Here is a 22,327-nt window from a genome sequence, read left to right on the forward strand (position 1 = left end):
GTGCAAAATATTATTCTAAGCTTGTTATGTGCTTTATCTCGTTTCATCCCCACAATTCACCCTATGAAGAAAAGTTATTAAATTAGGGCTTCCCTGGTGGCGCAGTGGTTGAGAGTCTGCCTGCCGATGCAGGGGACGCGGGTTCGTGCCCCGGCCCGGGAAGATCCCACATGCGGCGGAGCCGCTGAGCCTGCGCGTCCGGAGCCTGTGCTCCGCAACGCGAGAGGCCCCCCCCCCCCACAAAAGTTATTAAATTAAAAACAAAGTCATTTTAAAAAGAATATTATGTATTCATGTGTATATAAACATATTTATACACATATATAATGTAAGATAAACAATAATTCCCAATGCATTATCTTTTTTCATATTCTTTTCCATTATGGTTTATTATAAGATGTTGAATATAGTTCTCTTGTTGTTTATCGATTTTCTTTATAGCAGTTTGTATCTGCTAATCCCCAACTCCTAATTTATCCCTCCCCTACCCCCTTTCCCCTTTGCTAACCGTAAGTTACAAACGAACTCTCTCAATCCCACTTCTCCCTCTACTTACCTTTCCATAGTTTTCTTTCCCTTTACAGGACAATGTCTGAAAAGAGTTGTCCACCCCAGCACTGTCACCTGGAAATACAATGTGAGCCACAAATGTACTGTCCTGCTCAAGTGGACACAAACATGAAACTGAGGCCCTTTCCCAACCTCCACTAAACCCCTTCTTCAGAGAACCGCGCGTGTAGTAAGCTGTGCTGATGTTTGCTGGTGCAGGGGTGCCGAAGGTGTCAGGGTAGGCAGAGGAGGACTTTATGCCATAGCAATGCACAGTACCTTTAAACTCAAACATCAGACACCCACTGTTTTAAAGTACCCATTGGTTACCCCACAAATGGGGAATTTTTTAAGATCCTGACCAGCCCTCAGCCTTGTAACATCTCCTAGGCTCCTCTTGTCTTCCCATTTCCCATGTTTCCTACTCTCCCGCTTCCACCCTCTGATTGCCACAGAGAACTACAGTTTCTTCTTTGTAGATGTTCAGCAATTTTCAGATACTTGATCAAAGTTCTCAGGAGTTCCAAGAGGGCTTCTCTTCAAAGGAATCTCCTCTTTTAAAAAAGCAGTTGTACTTATAAAAAGAAAAAAAGTTATTATATTAAAATTTTATAAATTTTACAAATGGTCAGTGGGATGGTGCAAAGATCTGTTATGTTCTATAGCAAGTAGGCTCAGACCGGAATATATGAGTAGAATAATTGGGTGAAGGTGGGAGGATATTGTGATAAGGGTAGGGTTGGATTGGGGTAGAGAGGTGAGAGTAGTTAAATGCATGGCTTTTGGAGTCAAATCAGATGGGGGACTGAGTCTTGCATCAGCCCAGGGCAATGTATACTTGTATGTCTGTACTGTTTGCTAAAATACTGAAATATTTCCATACTTCTTGATTAACAGCTGTTGCCCCAAGCCCTAAGTGCATCCCTGCTTCCCAGGCTGCTCCTGCCCCTCCCTGGGATCCCCCATCCCACATCTCCATGATCTTTTACCGAATGGATGACTACCTGGGGTCTCCAAGACCACTTCCGGTCTCCATTCTGATAGATTGATATGCGGTTCTGCCATTTTACTAGTTGTGTGGGATTGGGCAGGTTACAGCCCCCTGAGGGCATTGGTTTCCTTATCAGCTATTAGGGAGAATACTAATACTACCTCCAAGGTGGTTAAGGGTCAAATGAAGTTCTTGTAAGGAGCTTGTTTCATAGCAAACAGCTGCCCCTTGCCCCGCAGTGGCTCTGCCTTTCCGAGCATGCTGCCACAGCCAGATCTGGGACCCTTTGCATGTGTTGCGGAGATTATTGCAGTTTCCTCCTCTGCTCCTTAGCTTCTCTGGCTGTTCTCCTGAACGTGGAGTTAGGAGGGTTTAAACTCTGTCACTTCCAGACTGTGTGACCTGGACCATATCACACATGGGGTCTTTGAGCTCTCTTTTCCTCATATGAAAAATAAGGATATCACACCCGCCCTGCCTATCCTCACTATGACGATTAAATGAGATTATGTATGTGAGAGCATTCTGGAAACTTCAGAGCTCTGATCAAATACAAACTATGGTCGTTATCTGGTTATCTCTTTTGTTGGCGTTCTGGTCGTAAACCCCCGTTTTTATATGGATTAGATCCTTGTCTTTTGTTTCTATATCCTTTACTGATTATTCCATATTCTCTTCTCTTTTCTTTCCCAACTTCCCCATCCTCGGTCCATCTCAAGATGTGATCTTAGGTCTTCCTGTGGCAACTAGAAGGTCACTTTCTTTCAGAGGGAATGACTTAGTCTGTGTTTTACTTTTACTTGTTTTACTTTTTTTTACTTGTTTTACTTTTTACTTGTTTTACTTTTTTTGCTTTAAACTTTTCTGCTTCTGTTTTAAAAAATATAACAATTCATGCTCATTAAGTCAGTTAGTGGAGAGATTAAAAAAATAAGGCTAATAATCTCCCCTACCGAGTAGTCAGTGTTAAGTTTAGCCTTCTACATTTTTTCCTGTTCTCTATAAATATATTCAAGCAATATACACATATATATTTTTCCTTCCATTTTTGTAAATGAAAATGAGGCCTGTGAAATCTTACATATTACTCTGCAACCCAACCTTTCTTTAACCTAATAATGTGTCATTAATTTGTACTTAGGTCAGTACCTATATATGAAATTCATTTTTCTTTAATAACAGCATACTATAATATGGATTATATAGTTTAACTTTTGCACCATTGATGAACATTCACTTTCTTTCCAGGTATTTTGCTATTACAACAATTCTGCATTAAGCATTTTTCTTATTTTTCCTTATACTGGTTGTTCTGTTTCTACTGGATAAATTCCTAAAAGTGAGGTTGCTGGATCAAGTGTATTTTAAATTTTAAATACTACCAGATACTGACACTTTGCTTTCTAAAAAAGTACAGCAATTTGCTTCCACCATCAGTCTTGGGAGAATCCTAGTTGCTTCCCCTCTAATCTTACTTCGTGTTCTTACTTTCTAGGCATTTAAAGTAAACTGACTTTTAAACCTATCCTTTAAAGAATTGTATAACAATGGCCAAAAAGCATATGAAAGGATTCTCAACATCGGTAATCACTGGGGAAATACAAATCAAAACCACAAAGAGATAGCTGCTCATTAACAAATGGTTTCCATGCTCTGTGAGAGTGTGGGGGTGACCCTTATTCAACTGTCAGCTGTCATCATTTGCACTGTTGGAACTAGAGGTCATTTAACATTTAACTCTATGTGTGCCTCTCTCCAAGATAAGAGGTATTCCATGTTTTATTGAATATTTACTTATGTGCACCTGTGACACAGGGATTCTCTACTCCAGTGAATAAAGGTGGCAAGGTAGGAATGTGAGATTTAAAATCCGGCTGTGTTTATATTACACAATTTAATAATTTAATTCCAATAATATAGAATGCAGGAATGCCAACTCTATGGAAGTCTGAATGGAGTAAGCAGTCAGCAAATTGTTCATGTTTTCCCCTGCAAAACACCTATGCAGATGTAAGAAAATGTCTTTCACTATTTAGGATATATATATCAGTGTGACATACATGGATAAGATGGCTATCTTTTTTTTCTATGTTTTTTTTTCTGAAAAGAAAACATTTATACATTTGCAGAATAGTGTAATAAGATTTCATAAATGCAAAGATAAAATGTGTTATCATTTATCTTGGATTATAATATCTGTGGTTTAATTGCCTTGTGAAATGTCCAAAACAAGAACAATTATATATTTTTCTTACACCACATACACCATGAAACATTTAACAAGTACTTCTTTTAGACCATTCAAAAGGTTAGGAAGGAAGAAAATTGTCTATTCAGTATTAGATAAAACCATTAAGATGTGAATATATATGACGTAAAGAGGAAAGATAAAGGAAACTAGAACTGGCAAGGAAAGAGAGAGAGAAAGAGAGAGGGAGAGGGAGAGAGAGAGAGAGGGAGACTACCTCACATGTGTTAGGATGGCTATTATAAAAAAAAAAAACCAACAGAAAATAGTAAGCATTGGAAAGGATGTGGAGAAATAGGAACCCTTTATGCTGTTGGTGGGAATGTAAATAGATATAACCACTATGGAAAACAGTGGTGGTCCCTCAAAAAATTAAAAGTGGAATTACCATGTGATTCAATAACTCCACTTCTGGGTATATATCCAAAAGATTTGAAAGCATGATCTTTCAGAGGTATTTGCACACTTATGTTCATAGCAGCATAATTCATGATAGCTAAGAAATAGCAGCAACTCAAATGTCCAACCACAGATGAAAGGATAAACAAAATGCAGTATACACTTACAATGGAATATTACTCAGCCTTAAAAAGAAAGTTCTGACACATGCTACAATGTGGATGAACCTTGAGGACATTATGTTAAGTGAAATAAGCCTGCCACAAAAAGAAGACAAATACTGTATGACTCTGTTTATATAAGGTAATTAGAGTAGTCTAATTCATGGAAACAAAGTAGAATGGTAGTTGACAGGGGTTGGGGGAGGGATAAATAGGGAGTCATTGTTTAATGGGTTTAGAGTTTCAGTTTTGCAAGGTGAAAAGAGTTCTAGATATTGATTGCACAACAGTGGGAATATAGTTAACACTATATATCTGCATGTTTAGAAATGGTTAAGATAGTCAATATTATGCGGTTTTTTTCTTTTAATTTAATTAATTAATTTATTTTTGGCTGCGTTGGGTCTTTGTTGCTGTGCACGGGCTTTCTCTAGTTGTGGCGAGCGGGAGCTGCTCTTCATTGCAGTGTGTGGGCTTCTCATTGCGGTGGCTTCTCTTGTTGCGGAGCACGGGCTCTAGGTGCCTGGTCTTCAGTAGTTGTGGCATGTGGGCTCAGTAGTTTTGGCTCACAGGCTCTAGAACGTAGGCTCAGTAGTTGCGCACAGGCTTAGTTGCTCCGCGGCATGTGGGATCTTCCTGGACCAGGGCTTGAACCTGTGTCGCCTGCATTGGCAGGCAATTCTTAACCACTGCACCACCAGGGAAGCCCCTATGCGTTTTTTTTTTTTTAACTACAATTTTAAAAAACGGTGAAAAGATAAAAATGGTTATGAAAAAATATATATAATAGGTACCATTCCGTCGTTGAACTCCCATTGTGTGATAGGCATTGGCGCTTTCTGTATATTATCCTACTTAATCTTTATAGTGACCGCACAATAGCTACTGAATCAACGCTTGTTAGAGGATAATGGGGCCATGCTATTTTAGAATAAGTGAACCAGCACAGAGCACATTACAGTATTTTATCGGCGGGTCCTGACACCTAGTGGCGGTTGGTACCTGTAACACAAGACCTTTCAGAGTAGGCAGGCTAAATCAAGGGTCACATTTAGTGAAGTCCCTTCCAGAATTTAATGAGAACTGACTGTAAGAGTTTCAGTTTGGCAAGAAATAGACACATTTATATTGAACCAGGTTTAAGGTGATTCACAGAGCAGTGACTACATGTTTAGAGACCAGTAATAGAAACACTTAACATTGGGAATGCTGGAACACTGTGCTTGAAGAGAGATATTATACTGCAGTCATTTCTTTGATGATGTGACCTTCACCAAACACGTTTTTTTTTTTTTTTTTACTCTTCTTCACAACGTTAGATATTTTCTCGATTTCATTTTCTTTTGCTTAGTCATTTCTGTTTCTTTCCCCCTTTCTAACCATTCATTCATGCACCTGTCTACTTTGTCTTGTAAAACATCTGGCAGAACTGGTGGGCGGACTACTGACAGCTGAGAGGCTGGACTGAAAGGAAGGAAGCAAAGTATAGGAAATCCATTTGAGATGAATCTTCAGATCAGTTAAATTAGCCTCAAAGGAAATTGATGGCTTTAAAGGCTGAATGTGTTAATTGGAAAAAGGTTTTAATCCTGCTAATTTAAACCAGGATTGAAGATGAAAGGTCCTAGACCCACAAATTATTTGCTAGGAGTTTCGCTATGTTTTTACAGTGTTCATGCCCCTTAGTCTATTTCAAAGAGTGGCGAACAAAACCAGGTTTTCTGTTTAACTTAGCATGAAAGGAATGGGGCTCCTAAGGTTGGTGCACGCCCTTCCCAGTATTATGAATGGAATCTCAGACTCTTCTGTTCTCTCTAGGCACTTGGCAGACAGAAATGCTGAGCTTGAGCGAGTGAGCAGAATCTACCAAGACTTACAGGATGACTGGGAAAGGAGTGCTGTCTTGAAGAAGCAGCGGGACCTGGAGGAGAAGGCTTTCCAGCGGTAGTAGCTGACTGCACCTGAAAATCCCCTCTGCATCTTGTTAGTTTCCTCTAATCAGGGATGGCAGATAGGTTTTAAGTGTCAGCTTCAGTTTATTAGGGGTGGCTGCCTAGAGACCTTTGTGAGAAAAGAATTCTGGGTTCAGTGGGAAATACTGCTATGGTATGTCAGAAACGTCCGTTGTGGACATGGGATGGAGAATGCTGTGTTGCATGTTATATATTTGCCATCTCTGCCCTAATCATTGCCTCTGTGTAGTAGCTTCATTTTCACTTTGTGGAGGCTAGGGAGGCCTGGGGCTATGTGCGAAGGAGGGTGGGAATTCTCTTTGGAGATAATTAGTTGGAAATAGGAAGAAAGTGTTTCTGTCTGAACACATCTAAGGCTTATGGGTTGCTCTCGTAAGAGCAGAGTCAAGGGGTTGTGGGTAAGATTGGCAATTGGAAAAGTGAGATGCCCAACCAAGAACGTCTTCCTGAAATGTATTATATCCATGCTCACTTTCCCCAACTATCTATTTACAATCTAGAGTTGGGGAATCCAGATGTTTTGGAGAATTAACACTAACTTTGGAGAGGCAGCTAATCTTTTTGCCTTACTTTTCTTATTTCTAAGATGGGGAAAGTGAACATTTGCCTGGCTTGGCTAACACAGGAGTTTGGGGGATCAAATAAAGAGTTGGAAAATTATTACACTTTCAAAAATTAAAATACTTTACAAATGGAAGGTGTGATTTCATAGAATGTTGAAAACTTGAAGAAACAAAGTCTAGGCAATCAAATGTTATTAAAACCTGAATATACCAAAATAATATTCAATATGCCAATTATCAATGAATTCTTATCATAGAAAAAATTGTTATAGTGGATCTTGATCTGAAACTCTCCTTTTCCTTTTAGATTTTAAGGCATTTCTCACCTGTCTTTCTAATGGGTAGAACCCATATTTTGTGACAATGAAAGTATGACAGATGATGTGGAAAATAAGTTCCAAAGGAGAAGTGATGTTGTTTGGCCTAGGGAAGAGGAAGGGAAAGGGGAATTGGGTATTTCAAGCCATTTTCTCAATGTTGTGGGAAAGAAGGTAGAAGGCAATGAGATTAGTGTCAGGGAGGGAGATTTTAGTTGGATTTTGGAAGAAGGCTTGGCTAACATGGTGATAAAGGGTAGAGGAGACATGACATAACCTTGAGTGGCAGGATAGCCCAGCTGTTCCACGGACACGGCAGAGCAGTCCTCTCACCTGAAGACCTAGGCCAAGTTGTGGGCAGGGACTCAAGTGGACAGCACATAGGAAGGAGGAATTGGTTGGTGTTAAAAAGAAAACAAAGCAGAAGCAAAAACAAGGTTCACCTGTATGCAGTTTAGCTCATGATACTCGGTCCCATCGCCAAGGCAAGCCAGGTAGGTCTTCCCCTGCCTACTGCCAAGATTGTCCTTTTTCTTTCTTTCTTTTGATTTTTTGAATTTTATTTTATTTTCTTTATACAGCAGGTTCTTATTAGTTATCTATTTTATACATATTAGTGTATATATGTCAGTCCCAATCTCCCAAGATGGTCCTTTTTCCTTTGAAGGCTGTCATTGATGCTGCTTTTTACAGAATCCCACCGTGTAGAAATTTTGATAACGTAGGGGAACACATCAGGGATTGTGCACATCCTGCACAATCAAGAAAAACTGTTGAAGTGGAAAACCAGTCACTGTCATCCCTTCATCTCTGCTTCTAGCTGCTTTCATCCTCTTTTTCTACGTCTTCACTTCCTCTCCTGCCCTTAACTCTCCAGAGGCCTCTGGCCCCCTGGGACTTTCCATTGAAGTCTACGCTTCATTGTCTGCTGGGGTGTTAACCAGCAGCTTAATGGCTTGATCTCCCTCTCAAATGCTGTCTCCCGGGGAAGCCTGACAGGTAAAGGCGCATCCACGGGACAAAGCCACAAATACTGAGGCTTTGGAGTCACCATCCCATTCACGCTGGCTGAGTGACCTTGGGCGAGTCCTGTGTTCTCTGAGGGTTTACGTGGGTGTGGGGGGAGGGCTGGGGTCAGACTGTTGTGAAGGCACCATGCAGAGCCTTTTATTCACTAAGGAAGGAGGAGAAGCAGGAGACGCCCGGCCTGGGGCGAGCAGCAGGTAGCAGCGTAGAGGGGAGAGACTACAGGTGGGAAATCACAGGTGGGCCGTAAGCTCCTGGAGAGCAGGGACCAGGTGTGACTTTTCTTTTGTATCCCTTCCATTGCACCGGCTTCCAGGCGAGGCATCCAGTAAGGACTTGGGGACGCCGGCGAATGACCCCTTCTTCTGCCTCTCCACAGGGCCCCCAGCAAGCTCTTCCTCCTGGACCAGTGTGAGAAGTATCGGCGGTGCAAGCAGTGCCAGAGGCGACCCTCCAACGTGGGCAAGAGCAACGTGTGGCCCCTGAATAAGTACATGCAGGGCTCCCTGCTGTTTGTATAAAACCCAACGTCTGGGCCTGCCTTTCCTAGGGAAAGTTTTTCTTTTTTAAACGTGCAGGGGTGATGGTGAAACTACATATTTGTACTTCAGAGGAGAAAAAATTATTGTGCCATTTGGGTGCTTTCAGGGGTAGAGGGAATTCCTACAGACAGGTTCTCCCCACCTGTCCTCCTCCCATCCCGCCCCAGACAACCCTGCCGCAGTCAGGCCTGAGAGGCGCGCCCAGCTTCATTCTGGCTGAGGGGGTGTTGCTGACCCAGCCCTGCCACTCCCTCTGTGACTTTGTCTAAGAAACTTCATCTTTTCCTCATCTATAATGAAGTGTCGTAATAAATACTTTCTCCGTGTTTGGGCATAACGATTCATAGTGGTGAATTTTTTTTTTTTTTTTTTTTTTGCGGTACGCGGGCCTCTCACTGTTGTGGCCTCTCCCGTTGCGGAGCACAGGCTCCGGACGCGCAGGCTCAGCGGCCATGGCTCACGGGCCCAGCCGCTCCGCGGCATGTGGGATTTTCCCGGACCGGGGCACGAACCCGTGTCCCCTGCATCGGCAGGCGGACTCTCAACCACTGCACCACCAGGGAAGCCCCATAGTGGTGAATTTTACCACCCCTCCCCCAACTCTCGATATTTTCCAGGCCTGGGGATGTGTGACCCTCCCAAAGGTAGGTTAGGCCATTTGCCTCCAGTGGCCAGTGCAATGCTTCTTGAATTTTCTAGCTGATAACACACCCGGGACTTGTTGGGACCTCAGGGAATATTTTTCTCTTGGTGATCTTCCGGCCAACCATTCCACCATCCAGGCATTTCTGCACCACGATCGACTGTAGGTTTGTTGTGTCCTGTGAGGGGAGCCTGGCTGCCTTGCCAGGGTCCATCTTCTTCTCTCATTGCTTCCCTTGCATCTATTCTTAAGCTGTATGTGCGGTGGAAGAGGAATAGCTTCCTGTTGAGGGACTGGTTTTCAGTTCAGGTGTGTGTGTTCTCAACCACAGCTTGCTTCATTTGCCTCCACCCTTTGTCTTTCCTCTCCCTGCCCTGTCCTAACACCTCAGGTACAACAATTAACAAAGCAGAGTGATGTCTAGATTTCTGAGATACGAAAGCTGGCTAGAAAGTCCCTTAGACGCTTTGCTTTCTACCTGCCATATCGAGACATTGTTTTGCCCTACTCCAGATACAAAATAGGAACGTTTTGAGCCCTGAATGGTTAAGGGGAAAGTAGTCTACTCGAGTTGATATTGGGCAAATTTTGTTGCTAATGTTATCTTTTTCTATGGAAACAAGTATGCTCCCTGGTGACTGGAATTGTCTGGAACCTGCCCCCACCACTCCCTACATTACTACTTCCTTCCATTTCCTCAGAAGATCCCTCCATGCAGGTCCCATCCCCACCAAGCCATATTTAAAACAATAGCCTTTCCCCAGGACTGCTTGACTTGCTTGAAATTCATCCCTGCTCCATTCTTGGAGTACTTCTCTGTCTCTAATATATAATAAATCACTATAATAGTATTGTATGAATATTTTTAAAAAATATAGACCGCCTTGTCAAAGAAAAAAAAGACTTTAGGCAATTTTGATATGTTTAGGTGGTGAAAAGATCTAACTTCATAGACGTTTTTACTGTAGGAACTGACCTTATAATTTATTACCGCAGGTAGCAGTACTGACTCTTACTGTGTGCCAGGCACCAAGCTAGTGACCTGGAGATTAAGACCTCATCAGTCCCTGCCTGCCTTCAGAGCATTCACCATGTAGTGCAGAGGGGAGATGGACTAGAATCTCCTTGTAACAAGGTAGATACCTGATAGCGCTTTGCATTTCTTGCTATGGAAGAGTAAGGTGGAGTCCTTGCGGTCAGGTTAGCCTGACAGGGAAAGCTTTTGGAAAAGATGAGGCCTAAGCTGAGTTTTTAAGGAGAAATAGGTTAAGACGCCGTGCTTCCACTGCAGAGGGCCTGGGTTCGATTCCTGGTTGGGGAACTAAGATTCCCGCATGCTGTGCAGCCAGGGAAAAAAAAAAAAAAAAAAAAAGCCCTGTGCTCCTGTCTATTGACGCTAAAATGGAGACATGGTTATGTGAGTTAGGTTATAAAACATAATTTTAAAAAATCATTCAACCATTTTAAGAATCAAATGTTACTACAGTCTTTCATTAAAACAGTTGATTTCATACAATAAAGAATGCACAGTCTTTTTTTTTTTTTGAGCAAGTCTTCCTAATTTGATATCTTTTTCACTGATCTTAACTGCTAATATTGTTTTAGCTCAAACTTGTTATGAGGCCATACTCAAATTAGAATGTCTTTTTCTAAATCAATTTGAATTACTATCATCAAGCTCTGTCATTTCTGGAACTACGACACTGCCAGACCAGCTTAATGTATCAAAGGATGCCCAATTTCAGTGGCTTTTAATGTTTTGGACGGTCACAGACTCTTTTGAGAATCTGATGGAAAATCTGGACTCTTTCCTAAAAATATGCACATTTTCATATACAATAGTTTGCATATAATTAGAGTTTTCCTAGATCACCTGGACCACAGGTTAAGAACTCCTGTTCTGGATGGCTTTCCTTCAATGTTATAACAAGCTCAAGTTATCAAAAGTGAGCAAAGTGTAGGACTTTGCTTTTGAAAATGCCCTTTCAGTTCTAGAGAACCATGTCCACTTTTGCCGTCCTTTTTGACTCTTCATAAAAATAGTGAGTTGAGAATTGGAATGGCTGTTAGAAAGCACATACTCCAGTAGTTTTCAAAACTTTTTGAGTAAGACTCAATAAAGGAAATACATTTCATACTGAAACACAGAACCTATGCCCACACGTGTAATTGAGACAAAAGTTTTACAGGGTTATATTTACCCATCTGCAATGCATTTTGATAATTTCTATTTTATTTCATAAAAAAGTTTCTGATTAGACTGAACAAAATTGATTTAACAATCTACTAGTGTAAACAGATAATTTTCAGTTTGATAAACACAGTTTTAACCTAATTTTTCCCTCTCACAGTACTTCATAGTTTGCTGGAATTCATTTGTGGTTAAGATAGTATTATAATGGTATTCGACCAGGGGGTTGAGGAATGTTTAGGTCCGATCTTGTCATAACCAGACTGTCTTGTTCTGAGGTACCCCAAGAAACTAAGGTAACTATTTGCCCCACCTTGTTAAAATCCACTGGAGAATGTTGATCTTTATTTATTTATTAAGTATTTATTTAGAGCAAGCAAAATCTTGACGTTCAGGATGCAAGTGCTATCTCACCTTCTGTGGGTAGTCGTTGTGATGTCAGTTCCATTCTCAAAGTCTGTGTTTCTTTGGATCTGTTTTTCACGTGTGCCGCTTGGGAGTAAACCTGAGACTTGTACTAATTCGTACACAGAATTAGGGGATCTCTTTCTCCAGCTTTCTCCTCTCTGGAATTCCTTTCACATTCTCCAGTCTCTTACTCCCAGTCGTCTGGCTTTAAAGCCAGAGTTTCTCTTGGAGTTTTAGCTCCCTTCGCTCTCTCAAAGGGGAGCTAGTGGATGACAAGACAGAAACAGATAACAGAGATTCCTCCCACACTCTTCTGACCACGGGGTCCCTTTCCCTGCTTCCTCTGGCCAGGAAGACAGGACCTCTCAGGGTCTTAGGTGCTCGAATGCCACCACCACTGCTATTCCTGTTGCCACTGTGCAGCTTCGTGACTGCAGTTGGTCTTGGGGCCTACCAGGGAGGGGGAAAAAAAGGGCTTTCCCTCTATACTCTAGCTCATATGGAACGCTTTTCCTGCTTCTCTGGCTAGAAAGAGGGGGTTTCTCTTGAGTTTAGGCTTTCTGTGTCGTTCTGGATCGTAGATTGCTTTCAGGTCAAACCAGAAGAGGAATAAATTTCCCAGTAAATTCATCACTACGCCAGTCATCCTTCAGCTTTTGATTTACTTACACAATCCCCCTGCTACTGTTTCCTTTTCAGAGTCCTCAGGTAGTTGCTTTTTATAATCTGTTCAGTTACGTCAGTTGAAGAGAAATGCTGTAGAGCCCTTACTCCATCTTGGCCAGCACCAGAAGCATTTTATTTTGGTTTTGAGTCTTTATTTTTCTTCCTTTCCCCTTTCCCCCAAATCAGGTGGTACCTCAGTCCTTTCATTTACATTTTATTAGTTAGGGTAGCACTATAACAGAGATCAAATACTAGTAGCTTAATCAAGACAGAAGTGCATTTTTCTCTCAAGAAACAGTCTAGAAGTACATAGACCCCGACAGTAGGGTGGCTGTACCAGCTTCTCCTGTGGTTTCCACCACTGGGTCAAGAAAACTGCTCCAGGTATCATCTCCTAACTAGCAAGTAGGAAGAAAAGGGCAGGAGAGCAAGTGTGCTTTTTTTTTTTTTTAAGTAGTATAACCTGGAAGTGGTACCATTATTTCTGTCCACGTCCCATTGGCCAAAATTTAATCACGTGGCCATACCATGCTGCAAGGGAGCTTGGGGAATGAAGTCTCTAGCTTGGTGGCCATGTGTGTAGTGAAATACTCAGGGAATGCTGATACTAAAAATGAGGGAAATGGATAGTAGTGGACAACTGCCAGTCTGCCATATCCTGAAATTTTGGGGGAAACAATCTACAAAATACCTAATAATGCTAGCTAAGATTCTTTTTAAATCTTAAAAAAATGTAAAGCTGCAAAAAAAGTCTCTAGAGGCAGACACAAAGTGGGAATTCAGAGAAGCAAGCATCAACCAATTACCTATGATCTAAGCCATTTAAATTAATGCTAGAGATAAATTTTTATTTTTGAAATAATTTCAAACTTACAGGGAAGATAAAAGAATGGTAAAAATATCACCCCCCATCCCCAGAACTAAGTAAGAGCAAGTTGCTGACATTTGCCCTATCACTTCTGAATACTTTAGAGCATAATGCCTTACAAATACGTATATTCTCCCATAAAACCACAATATAACCACCCAAATCAGAAAATTAACACTCATTTACCATACAATCCAAAAACTCAATTAAAATTTTGCCACTTGTCCCAGTAATGTCCTTTTAAGCAAAAAGAGCCAATCAATGATCATGTGTAACATTTAGCTGATATGTATTTTTTTTTTTTCCAGGAATATCACAGATGTGATGCTAGGTTCCTTGCACTCCATTATATCAGGTGGTACCCAGTTCAGTCTGTCCCATTACTGGTCACGTTAACTTTGATCATTTGATTAAGGGATGCTTGCCAGGTTTACCACTATCAAGTTGTTTTTTCTTTTGTAACGAATTGGCATTTCATGGTAGGTATTTTGAAAGTAATATCCCATTCCTCATTGAGTATCATCCACTAGTTTTAGCATCTATTGATGTTTCTTTGCTAAATGCATAATTATGATGATTGCTAAATACAGACTTTTCTAATTCCACCATTGCTGCTACTTTATTAGCTGGCATTCTACTATAAGGCAAAGTGTTTGCTTCTCCCTATTTATTTATTTATAGCAGTATAGACTTAAGGATTTTTATTTTATTCAATGACTAATAATCCAGTCCTATCATTGATATAAAAATCGTGATCAGTGGGAGCTCTTTAAGCTGGCTTCTGTTTTTTGTTTTGTTTTAAATAATTAAAAAAAAAAACTTAGAATGCTTTTAGAGAGTTCCTTGTACACTCCTCACCCACTTTCCCCCATTGTTAACATCTGTTTCTATGATACATCTTTCATAACTAAGGAATCAACACTGGTACTTTACCATTAATTAAACTTCACACTTTATTCAGATTTCACTTGTTTTACCCCAATGTCCTTTTGCTGTTCCAAGATCCCATCTAGGATACCGTATTTCATTTAGTTGTTGGGTTTCTTTAGCCTCCTTTGGTCTGTGCTCTTTTTGGTCTATGTCCTTTTGTCATATTCCTATCGTTTATTAACACCTCCATAACTTTGTCATATTAAGATGTTCCAGGCTACTCATTTTTTTCTGCCCCACCTCTGGAATCAGCCATTTCCCCAAGGAGACGGTTTTTTTTGTTTGTTTGTTTTAACATTTTTATTGGAGTATAATTGCTTTACAATGGTGTATTAGTTTCTGCTTTATAACAAAGTGAATCAGTTATACATATACATATATCCCCATATCTCTTCCCTCTTGCGCCCAAGGAGACTTTTTAAATGGAGAATGGTATTAACAAACCATGATCTGAGTGCTATTGTTCTCATCATTGCTATTGGGTTGTCATTGCTTCAGGCCCTCTCTGCTCTCTGTGATAAAGCTGAGGAATTCAAACACACACACACACACACTCATACTCATCTATATTTCTATATCTATATATTGAAATGATGACTTCACAGAGATACAACCAATTCCAACCCCAAATCCTACAACTAATTGTACTTTTTTTCCCTTTCCATATTTATAACTCCTGTCTGACAGTGAGATGCCTGATTCCCATTATTCTCAATGTAGTACTGGATAAACTCTTATGTAATCTTACTGGATAAACCCTTATGTAATCTCTGATCGCCACTGCTGTCCCCCTATGTACATGTCCTCTGCACCCTGCCAGGGACCTGACAGCTGGTACTAGGCTGCAACTACCCCCCCACACCTTGCTTGAATGTCCTCCTCACCCTCTCCCCCGACTCCAGTATCTTCAGTGTCCGCACCTACTGCACAGACAGCTACCTTGCTCCCCTCCATGTAGTGGACTGAGTTATTAAAGAAGAAATGAAGGATGGAGAAAGGAAGAGCAAAGAAGGAAGGAAGAGGAAAGAAGGAAGAAATAGGGCTTTATTGTTATGGGCCAAGTATAGGCCAGGAAACAAAGCCTAGACATTTTAGAAAATTCTAAAGTTGTTAGAAAGGAAACCCGAAGACAGGGAATATCTTCAAAGGGCTATCTTCAAATATCTTCAATGTAGAATTGTGTACTCAGTGGAACTATTAGAAATGAAAGCAAAATAAAAGAATTTTAGAATTAAATTTATTAAAATTTTTTTGTTTATTAAACAAAGAAAAAACAAAAAAATCTACCAACAATAAAATGTATTTTTCAACAGTGAGAAAATGCATATTTTCAAGATTATATAAAACATCAAAGTTGATCATATAACAGGAACTAAAGGAACCTCCAAAAGATGCTCTTAGATAAGGGAGAATAATCTTAGAAGAAAGAGTTGAGATGCAAGAAGAAATAGTGAGCAAAGAAATTGCTGACATATTGGGCAAATTTAAAAAAACACTGATTTTTATAAACAATGTAATTTGTGGGGTTAAAAAAATACTTGACAACATTAATAGTTAACGCATGTTGAGTTCCTTCATGAGGTGGGAAAAGATTTAAAAAAATATTTATTTGGCTGTGTCGGGTCTTAGTTGCAGCACGCGGGATCTTCGTTGTGGCATGTGGGCTCTTCATTGTGGCACGTAGGCTTCTCTCTAGTTGTGGCGAGCTGCCCTAGAGCACGCGGGCTCTCTAGTTCTGGTGTGCGGGCTCAGTAGTTGTGGCTGGTGGGACTCTCTAGTTGTGGCGCATGGGCTCCAGAGCGCAAGGGCTCAGTAGTTGTGGCACGTGGGACTCTCTAGTTCTGCTGCATGGGCTCCACAGCACGTGGGCTCAGTAGTTGCGGTGTGTGGGCTCTAGAGTGCGCAGGCTTAGTTGCCCCACGGCACGTGGGATCTTAGTTCCCCAACCAGGGATTGAACCCATGTCCTCTGCGTTGGGAGGCGGATTCTTAACCACTGGACCACCAGGGAAGTCCCGGGAAAAGATTTTGAATGTTTGAATTTTTCTAAGCCATTTAAGTACTGAAAGTATAGGAATAAGGTATATAATAAGACATACATATTAGAGAGAGACTCTAGGTCCAGAATTCCAGAATTCCAATCTCAGCCCTGCCAATTACTAGCCGTGTGACCTTGGGCAAATAACTTTTCTGTGCCCAGGGTTTAAAAGTGGTTTTCATCATAACAATGGAAATAATAGTATCTAATTCATAGGGTTGTTGTATCAAATGAAATTATGTAAACCTATTCAGATTTAGAACAGTGTCTAAACTATAATAACTGCTAAGAAGTTTTAACCACAATTACAAATTTCCAAAACAGTGTAAGGAAAATATGGATTTAGGGGAGGAATCTTAACCCAAAAGAAATCAAAAGATAAAAAAAGAAATATAGACATAGGTCAGATAACACAAAATATGAGAAAAACAGATGCAGAGATAGCAATAACATTGTAATATAAAAGAATAAGACAATATAATGTAATAAAATGATGTAAATGGACGAAGTTCTTCAGTAAAGACAAAGTTGGTCAGACCAAATTGGAAAAAAGCCTAGCAATATGACATGTCTAAAACATGAAGCCGGTGGAGGAAGACATAGCAGAGTCAATGGGCGGGATTCTTCCACTACCTTCCCTTTCCCGCCCGTTTTGGCCCCCCTCCGTCTCTCTTCAGCCTCTTCCAGGCTTTGTCCCCCACCATTCCCATCCTCAAGTCCGTCCTCAGCCTCTTTCCTCCCCAGCAGGAGGCGGGGAGGTGAGAAGGCTCAAGCTGCAGCCCTTCTCCCTACGCCAACAAGCTCAATCCCCGCGGCGGCCGTGGTGACGTCTGCGGAGGGCGGGCCCCACGCCCTCGCTCTCAGGTTTTTGGCCCGCCCCGCCGCGACTGGTGAAGAGGAACGCACGTCACGCCGGCTATAAAAGGCAGGGCTTGCGACGCAAGAGCGCTTCGGCGCGCGCGGATTGGGTCTCCCGAGGCCGGCGCTGGGTAGAGCTCGGAGCCCCGCCGCAGCCGCAGCTCCGCGACGATCACTACAGCTTCCTCCTCAGCAGCCGACGCCACCGCCGCCTGTACCACGGAACCGGCTGTATGATTAGGCCACAGTCTTTAATGAGTAAACTAAGTCCTTCCTGTGGTGTTCTTGGTCACGCATTTATGGAGTTTCTGAAGGGCCCCGGAGAGTACCGCCAGGCGCAGCACGACCTTTATGAGGACAAGTGAACTGTAGAAATTCGTTGCTACTCCACCAAGAAGCCCCCACAGGCGCGGTCATCCTGGACCCAGAAGTGTGGGATTGAAATCATCAGAGCATTTAACAGAAATTACGACCTGGATGGGGTAAACCTCGGTGCTCTTCCTTTCCATTGACTCAGTATTATGAACTGAAGGATGGCTTCTTGTTAGGAGGTTCATTTCATTTCCTGTTACTCCCAATTGCATATCCAGAGCATTGAGAATTTCGAGTGGGGCATATTGGAGTAGACTTCTGTTTCTTTACATCATTTCTGCATTCAAAAATTTAATTTTTTTTTTCGTAACCGTATCGCGTTTTTTTTGTGTGTGGTTTTTTTTTTTTAAACTAAAATAACATGGCTCCACTGAACCGCCCAGCCCCTGTGGAGGTCACATACAGGAACATGAGATTTCTTATTACACACAATCCAACCAGTGCAACCTTAAACAAATTTATAGAGGACCTTAAGAAATACGGAGTTACCACAACAGTAAGAATATGTGAAGCAACTTATGACACTGCTCTTGTGGAGAAAGAAGGTATCCAGGTTCTGGATTGGCCCTTTGATGATGGTTCATCACCCTTTAACCAGATTGTTGGTGACTCGTTAAGTCTTTTAAACATTAAATTTCGTGAAGAACCTGGTTGTTGGATTGCTGTTCACTGTGTTGCAGGTCTTGGGAGAACTCCAGTGCTTGTTGCCCTGGCACTAATTGAAGGTGGAATGAAAAATAAAGATGCAGTACAGTTTATAAGACAAAAGCGGCGTGGAGCTTTTAACAGCAAGCAACTTTTGTATTTGGAGAAACACCGTTCTAAAATGCGGCTGCGCTTCAAAGACTCTAGTGGTCATAGAAACAACTGTTGCATTCAATAAAACTTGGCTGCCTGCCTTGGAAGTCAAACTTGAGACAGGACTTAATTTATCGTACATATTAGCCAACATAATAGGCTTAATGAATGACAAGTCTAATGAAGCTTCCATAGGAATACTGAAAAGCCACAAGCTTGACAGAATTGCAGCCTGTTTGGCTTACTACTATCCCCATGCCAGAAACAATATATAAGAAATTGAGAGATTAGGTGCCAAAATACTCAGCACAATACTTGTATATTTTTAGTATCATACAGAATTAAAATCCTAGGAATTAGGAACAGCACTGTAAACCATATGTGGTTTATTCCTCCAGTCATCTCAAACATTGCAAGTAAGACCTATATGGTTATTTGTCTGCTCCTTTATGTTTACCACCCCACACGTGTACCAGTATGCATCAGGTTTGTATAACAAATGATTTTGTTGAATTCTTACCAAGACTTATGGTGATTATTTAATGTCTTTCTATAAATCTCATTTTGTGCTGTTATGAAAACCTCCAGTTTGAAAAAGATCACACCTCTGGTTGAAAGTTCATGTAAAATATACACCATAGAGAAGCATATGTGTGTAATATCTTCAGACAAAAAAGCCTTACGGTTACTTTGTTTACACTTCGGATGCAGTTTTAGAGGGGAGGGCCTGAAGACAGAATGGAAAGAGGCTATGGAATATTTTTAGGATTCCATACTAGAAATTCCATGTTCTCTTTGTCTTGTGCAGGATGTATAGAACAGGTCCTTTTATTTAGTAAACTTTAAAGGTAAAGATACTTTGTAGCAAAAACATTTCAAAAATTTCTGAAGTTCTTATAATTCTTCGCCATACCTATTGGAAGTTACTATTATTTTTGTTTTAAGTGTGATATTTTTTTCTTTGTCTTTCCAACCGAAACAGAAGAGGATTTCTATTAATGAACTGATCAGACATCTAATATTTTATATAATTTTGAACTGTGTAACAATATTTGGATATTTGATACTTTGTTTTATTATGTAATTGATAAAATGGTGGTATGTATTTGTGTTAGTTCAACCATATATTCATAGTGTCTGGAAATGTAGTTCTCTGGGAGAAATAATTTGTCAGTATTCACCATTCTCCAACTAGTACAAGAACTTAAACATCTAAATAAGGAATTATAGGAGAGAGACAGAGACAAACTAAGCAAGATGGTATAGCTTTGTTAATATTAGTAAAAGTATAAGCAAAGGCATTACTAGAGATAAAGAAAATCATTACTTAAAGTTTCAAAAGTTTCAATTCACCAGGAAGTTATAACAATTCGAAATTTTATGTATCAAATAACATTGGTTCAAAATCCATAAAGCAAATATGGAAAGAACTACAAGGAAAATTGACAAGTTTACCATAGTGATAAGTTTTACTATTTTTCTTCCAGAAACAGATCAAGTAGACGAAAATCAGTAAGGCTATAGATTTGAACAGAACAATTAACAAGTTTGATCCCATGAACGTAAGAAGGCATTGCATCCAACAGTGAGAATCCATATTTTTTAAGAGTACATGAAATATTTTATTAAATTTGACTATATATTAGATCATAAATAATTTCATCAAAATTCTAAAATATTTGAATAACACAAGTAAGTTTTCTGACTACAATTCAATTAAGTTAGGGAAAAAAAGTTAGTAGTATCATTTGGAATTTTGAAAATCTGTGTCTAGAGACTTCCACTTCTAGATAGGATGTAGTAGGTCATGACAGCCCAATACCCTCCCTGCAACATTCAGAAAAATATGGATAAATTACCCAAATCATGTTTAAAGACATATGGGAGCTGTGAAAGCAGCAAAGACTAGATGAATAGGTATTCCAGAGAGGAAGGAGCTCTCCTGAGGTGAGTAGCCATTTTGTTTCCTGGGGGTATTTACCGATTCTGGACATAGACTAAGGAAGGATCTGGCTTTGTTCTTGCAGAGGGTCTCTACTGAGGGAAAGAGAAACCCAGCAAGGCTTTAGATGGTCATGTGAGGCTGGTGCAACAGATTGGAAAATTGAGAAGCTTGGCTAGTTTCATGTTGCAAGTTGAGTTCCTCAGGAAACAGGTACTGAATCTGAGATTTGCCTTTGGAAGCTTACTGGGGAGTCATCTCAACAACACTTGAGAGGGAGCAAGAGAACCAGGATGCTGCAGAAGTTGAATGGTGATACATACAGTTTCAACAGTGACCTTAGCCAATCTCCCAGGGAGCTCTGAAGCTGGGATGGCCATGTAGAGATGTCTGCAATTGTGGCAAGGGGGTTGGACCTTTGGACTCGAATCAACCAGTCATTGGATGCAGGCTGTCCCTGGGGATGAGGGCATAACCTTGGATGAAGCATCTTCCTTCAGTCAACTGCAACTCCCAGCGGGGGATGCAACTGTGAGCCTTCAGCTGATAATACTCCTGGCAGCGGGCCCTGAGTAAGTGTTTCAGACCTTTAGAGGGATCTGGGTGGTACAACCACAGCATCCACTATACTAAATGACACTTGCTGAGTTCTGGGACTATGTATAAGAGGCTGGGGAGTTAGAATGAAGACTTTTAAAAGACAGAGGGAAATTTCCCTTAACCTCATAGTGCTTAGGAGACAAAGCCCTGCTAGAAGAGGTTTTAATTCTCTCCAACACTTACTGTCTGTCTTTTTTATTACAGCGATTCTGGTGAGCGGGAAGTGTTATCCCAGTGTAGTTTTAATTTTAATACAACTAATGTTGTTAAACATCTTTTAGTGTACATTCTCTCACATATCTTTGTTGGTACTATGTCGATTCAAATATTTTGCCCATTTTTTCAGTTGGGTTTTTTTGTCATCTTACTGAGTTGTAAAAGTTCTTTACATATTCTGGATCCAATGCCTTTATCAGATATATAATTTGCAAATACTTTCTCCCAGTCTGTTACTTGTCATTTTTTTCCTTATTGGTGTGTTTCAAAGTGCAAAAGTTAAAAAATTTGGTGAAGTACAATTTATCAATTTTCTCTTTTATGAATCACGCTTTTAAATTGTATCTAAGAACTCTCCTCAATCAGTCACAAAGATTTTTCTGCTATATTTTCTTCTAGAAATTGTATAGTTTTAGCTCTTACATTTAGATCTGTGGTCCATTTTGAATTAATTTTTGTATATGGTGTGAGGTAAATGTCTATATATATATATATATTTTTTTTGGCATGTGGATATCCAGTTGTCCCAGCATCATTTGTTCAAAAGACAATTCTTTCCTCCATTGAATTATCGTGGTAGTTGAAAGATCAATTTACCATGAATATAAGGACTTATTTGTGAATTCTCAACTCTGTTCCATTGATCTATATGAGCATACTATCTTGATCATTGTAGCTTTATAGTAAGCTTTGAAATTGGATCATGTACTTCATTCCTTTTCAAAAATTTTGGCTATTCTAAGTCCCTTGCATTTCCATATAAGTTTTAGGATCATCCTGTCAATTTCTACAAAAAAAAAAAAAAAAAAAAGCCTGCAGGGATTTTGATAGGTATAGTGTTGAATTTATAGATAATTTGGAGAGAACTGCCGCCTTGACAATATTGAGTCTTCAGTTCCATGAACATGGAACATTTCTCCATGTGTTTAAATCTTTAGTTTCTATCATCAATGATTTGCAGTTTTCATTGTACAAGACTTGCACCTCTTGAATTGCTTGAGTATTTTTTCTTTTTGATGCTATTGTGAA

At 40.3% G+C, this 22,327-nt stretch overlaps 1 protein-coding gene and 1 pseudogene across 1 annotated transcript in view; both read left to right on the top strand.

Annotated features, from left to right (window-relative positions):
* Nucleotides 1-9,097, top strand: part of CCDC81 (coiled-coil domain containing 81) — a 38,028-nt gene extending 28,931 nt beyond the window's left edge. The window contains exons 13-14 of the mRNA XM_060304343.1: nt 6,083-6,292; nt 8,607-9,097. Of these exons, the coding sequence (XP_060160326.1) occupies nt 6,083-6,292; nt 8,607-8,748 (352 nt within the window). The 3' untranslated portion in view covers nt 8,749-9,097. The remainder of the gene's footprint in view (nt 1-6,082; nt 6,293-8,606) is intronic.
* Nucleotides 9,098-18,093: 8,996 nt separating this feature from the next.
* On the top strand, nt 18,094-18,768 carry LOC132597698 (protein tyrosine phosphatase type IVA 1 pseudogene; annotated as a pseudogene).
* Nucleotides 18,769-22,327: the final 3,559 nt, after the last annotated feature.

The sequence above is a fragment of the Globicephala melas genome, chromosome 8 (assembly GCF_963455315.2).
Source record: "Globicephala melas chromosome 8, mGloMel1.2, whole genome shotgun sequence".
Lineage (NCBI taxonomy): Eukaryota > Metazoa > Chordata > Mammalia > Artiodactyla > Delphinidae > Globicephala > Globicephala melas.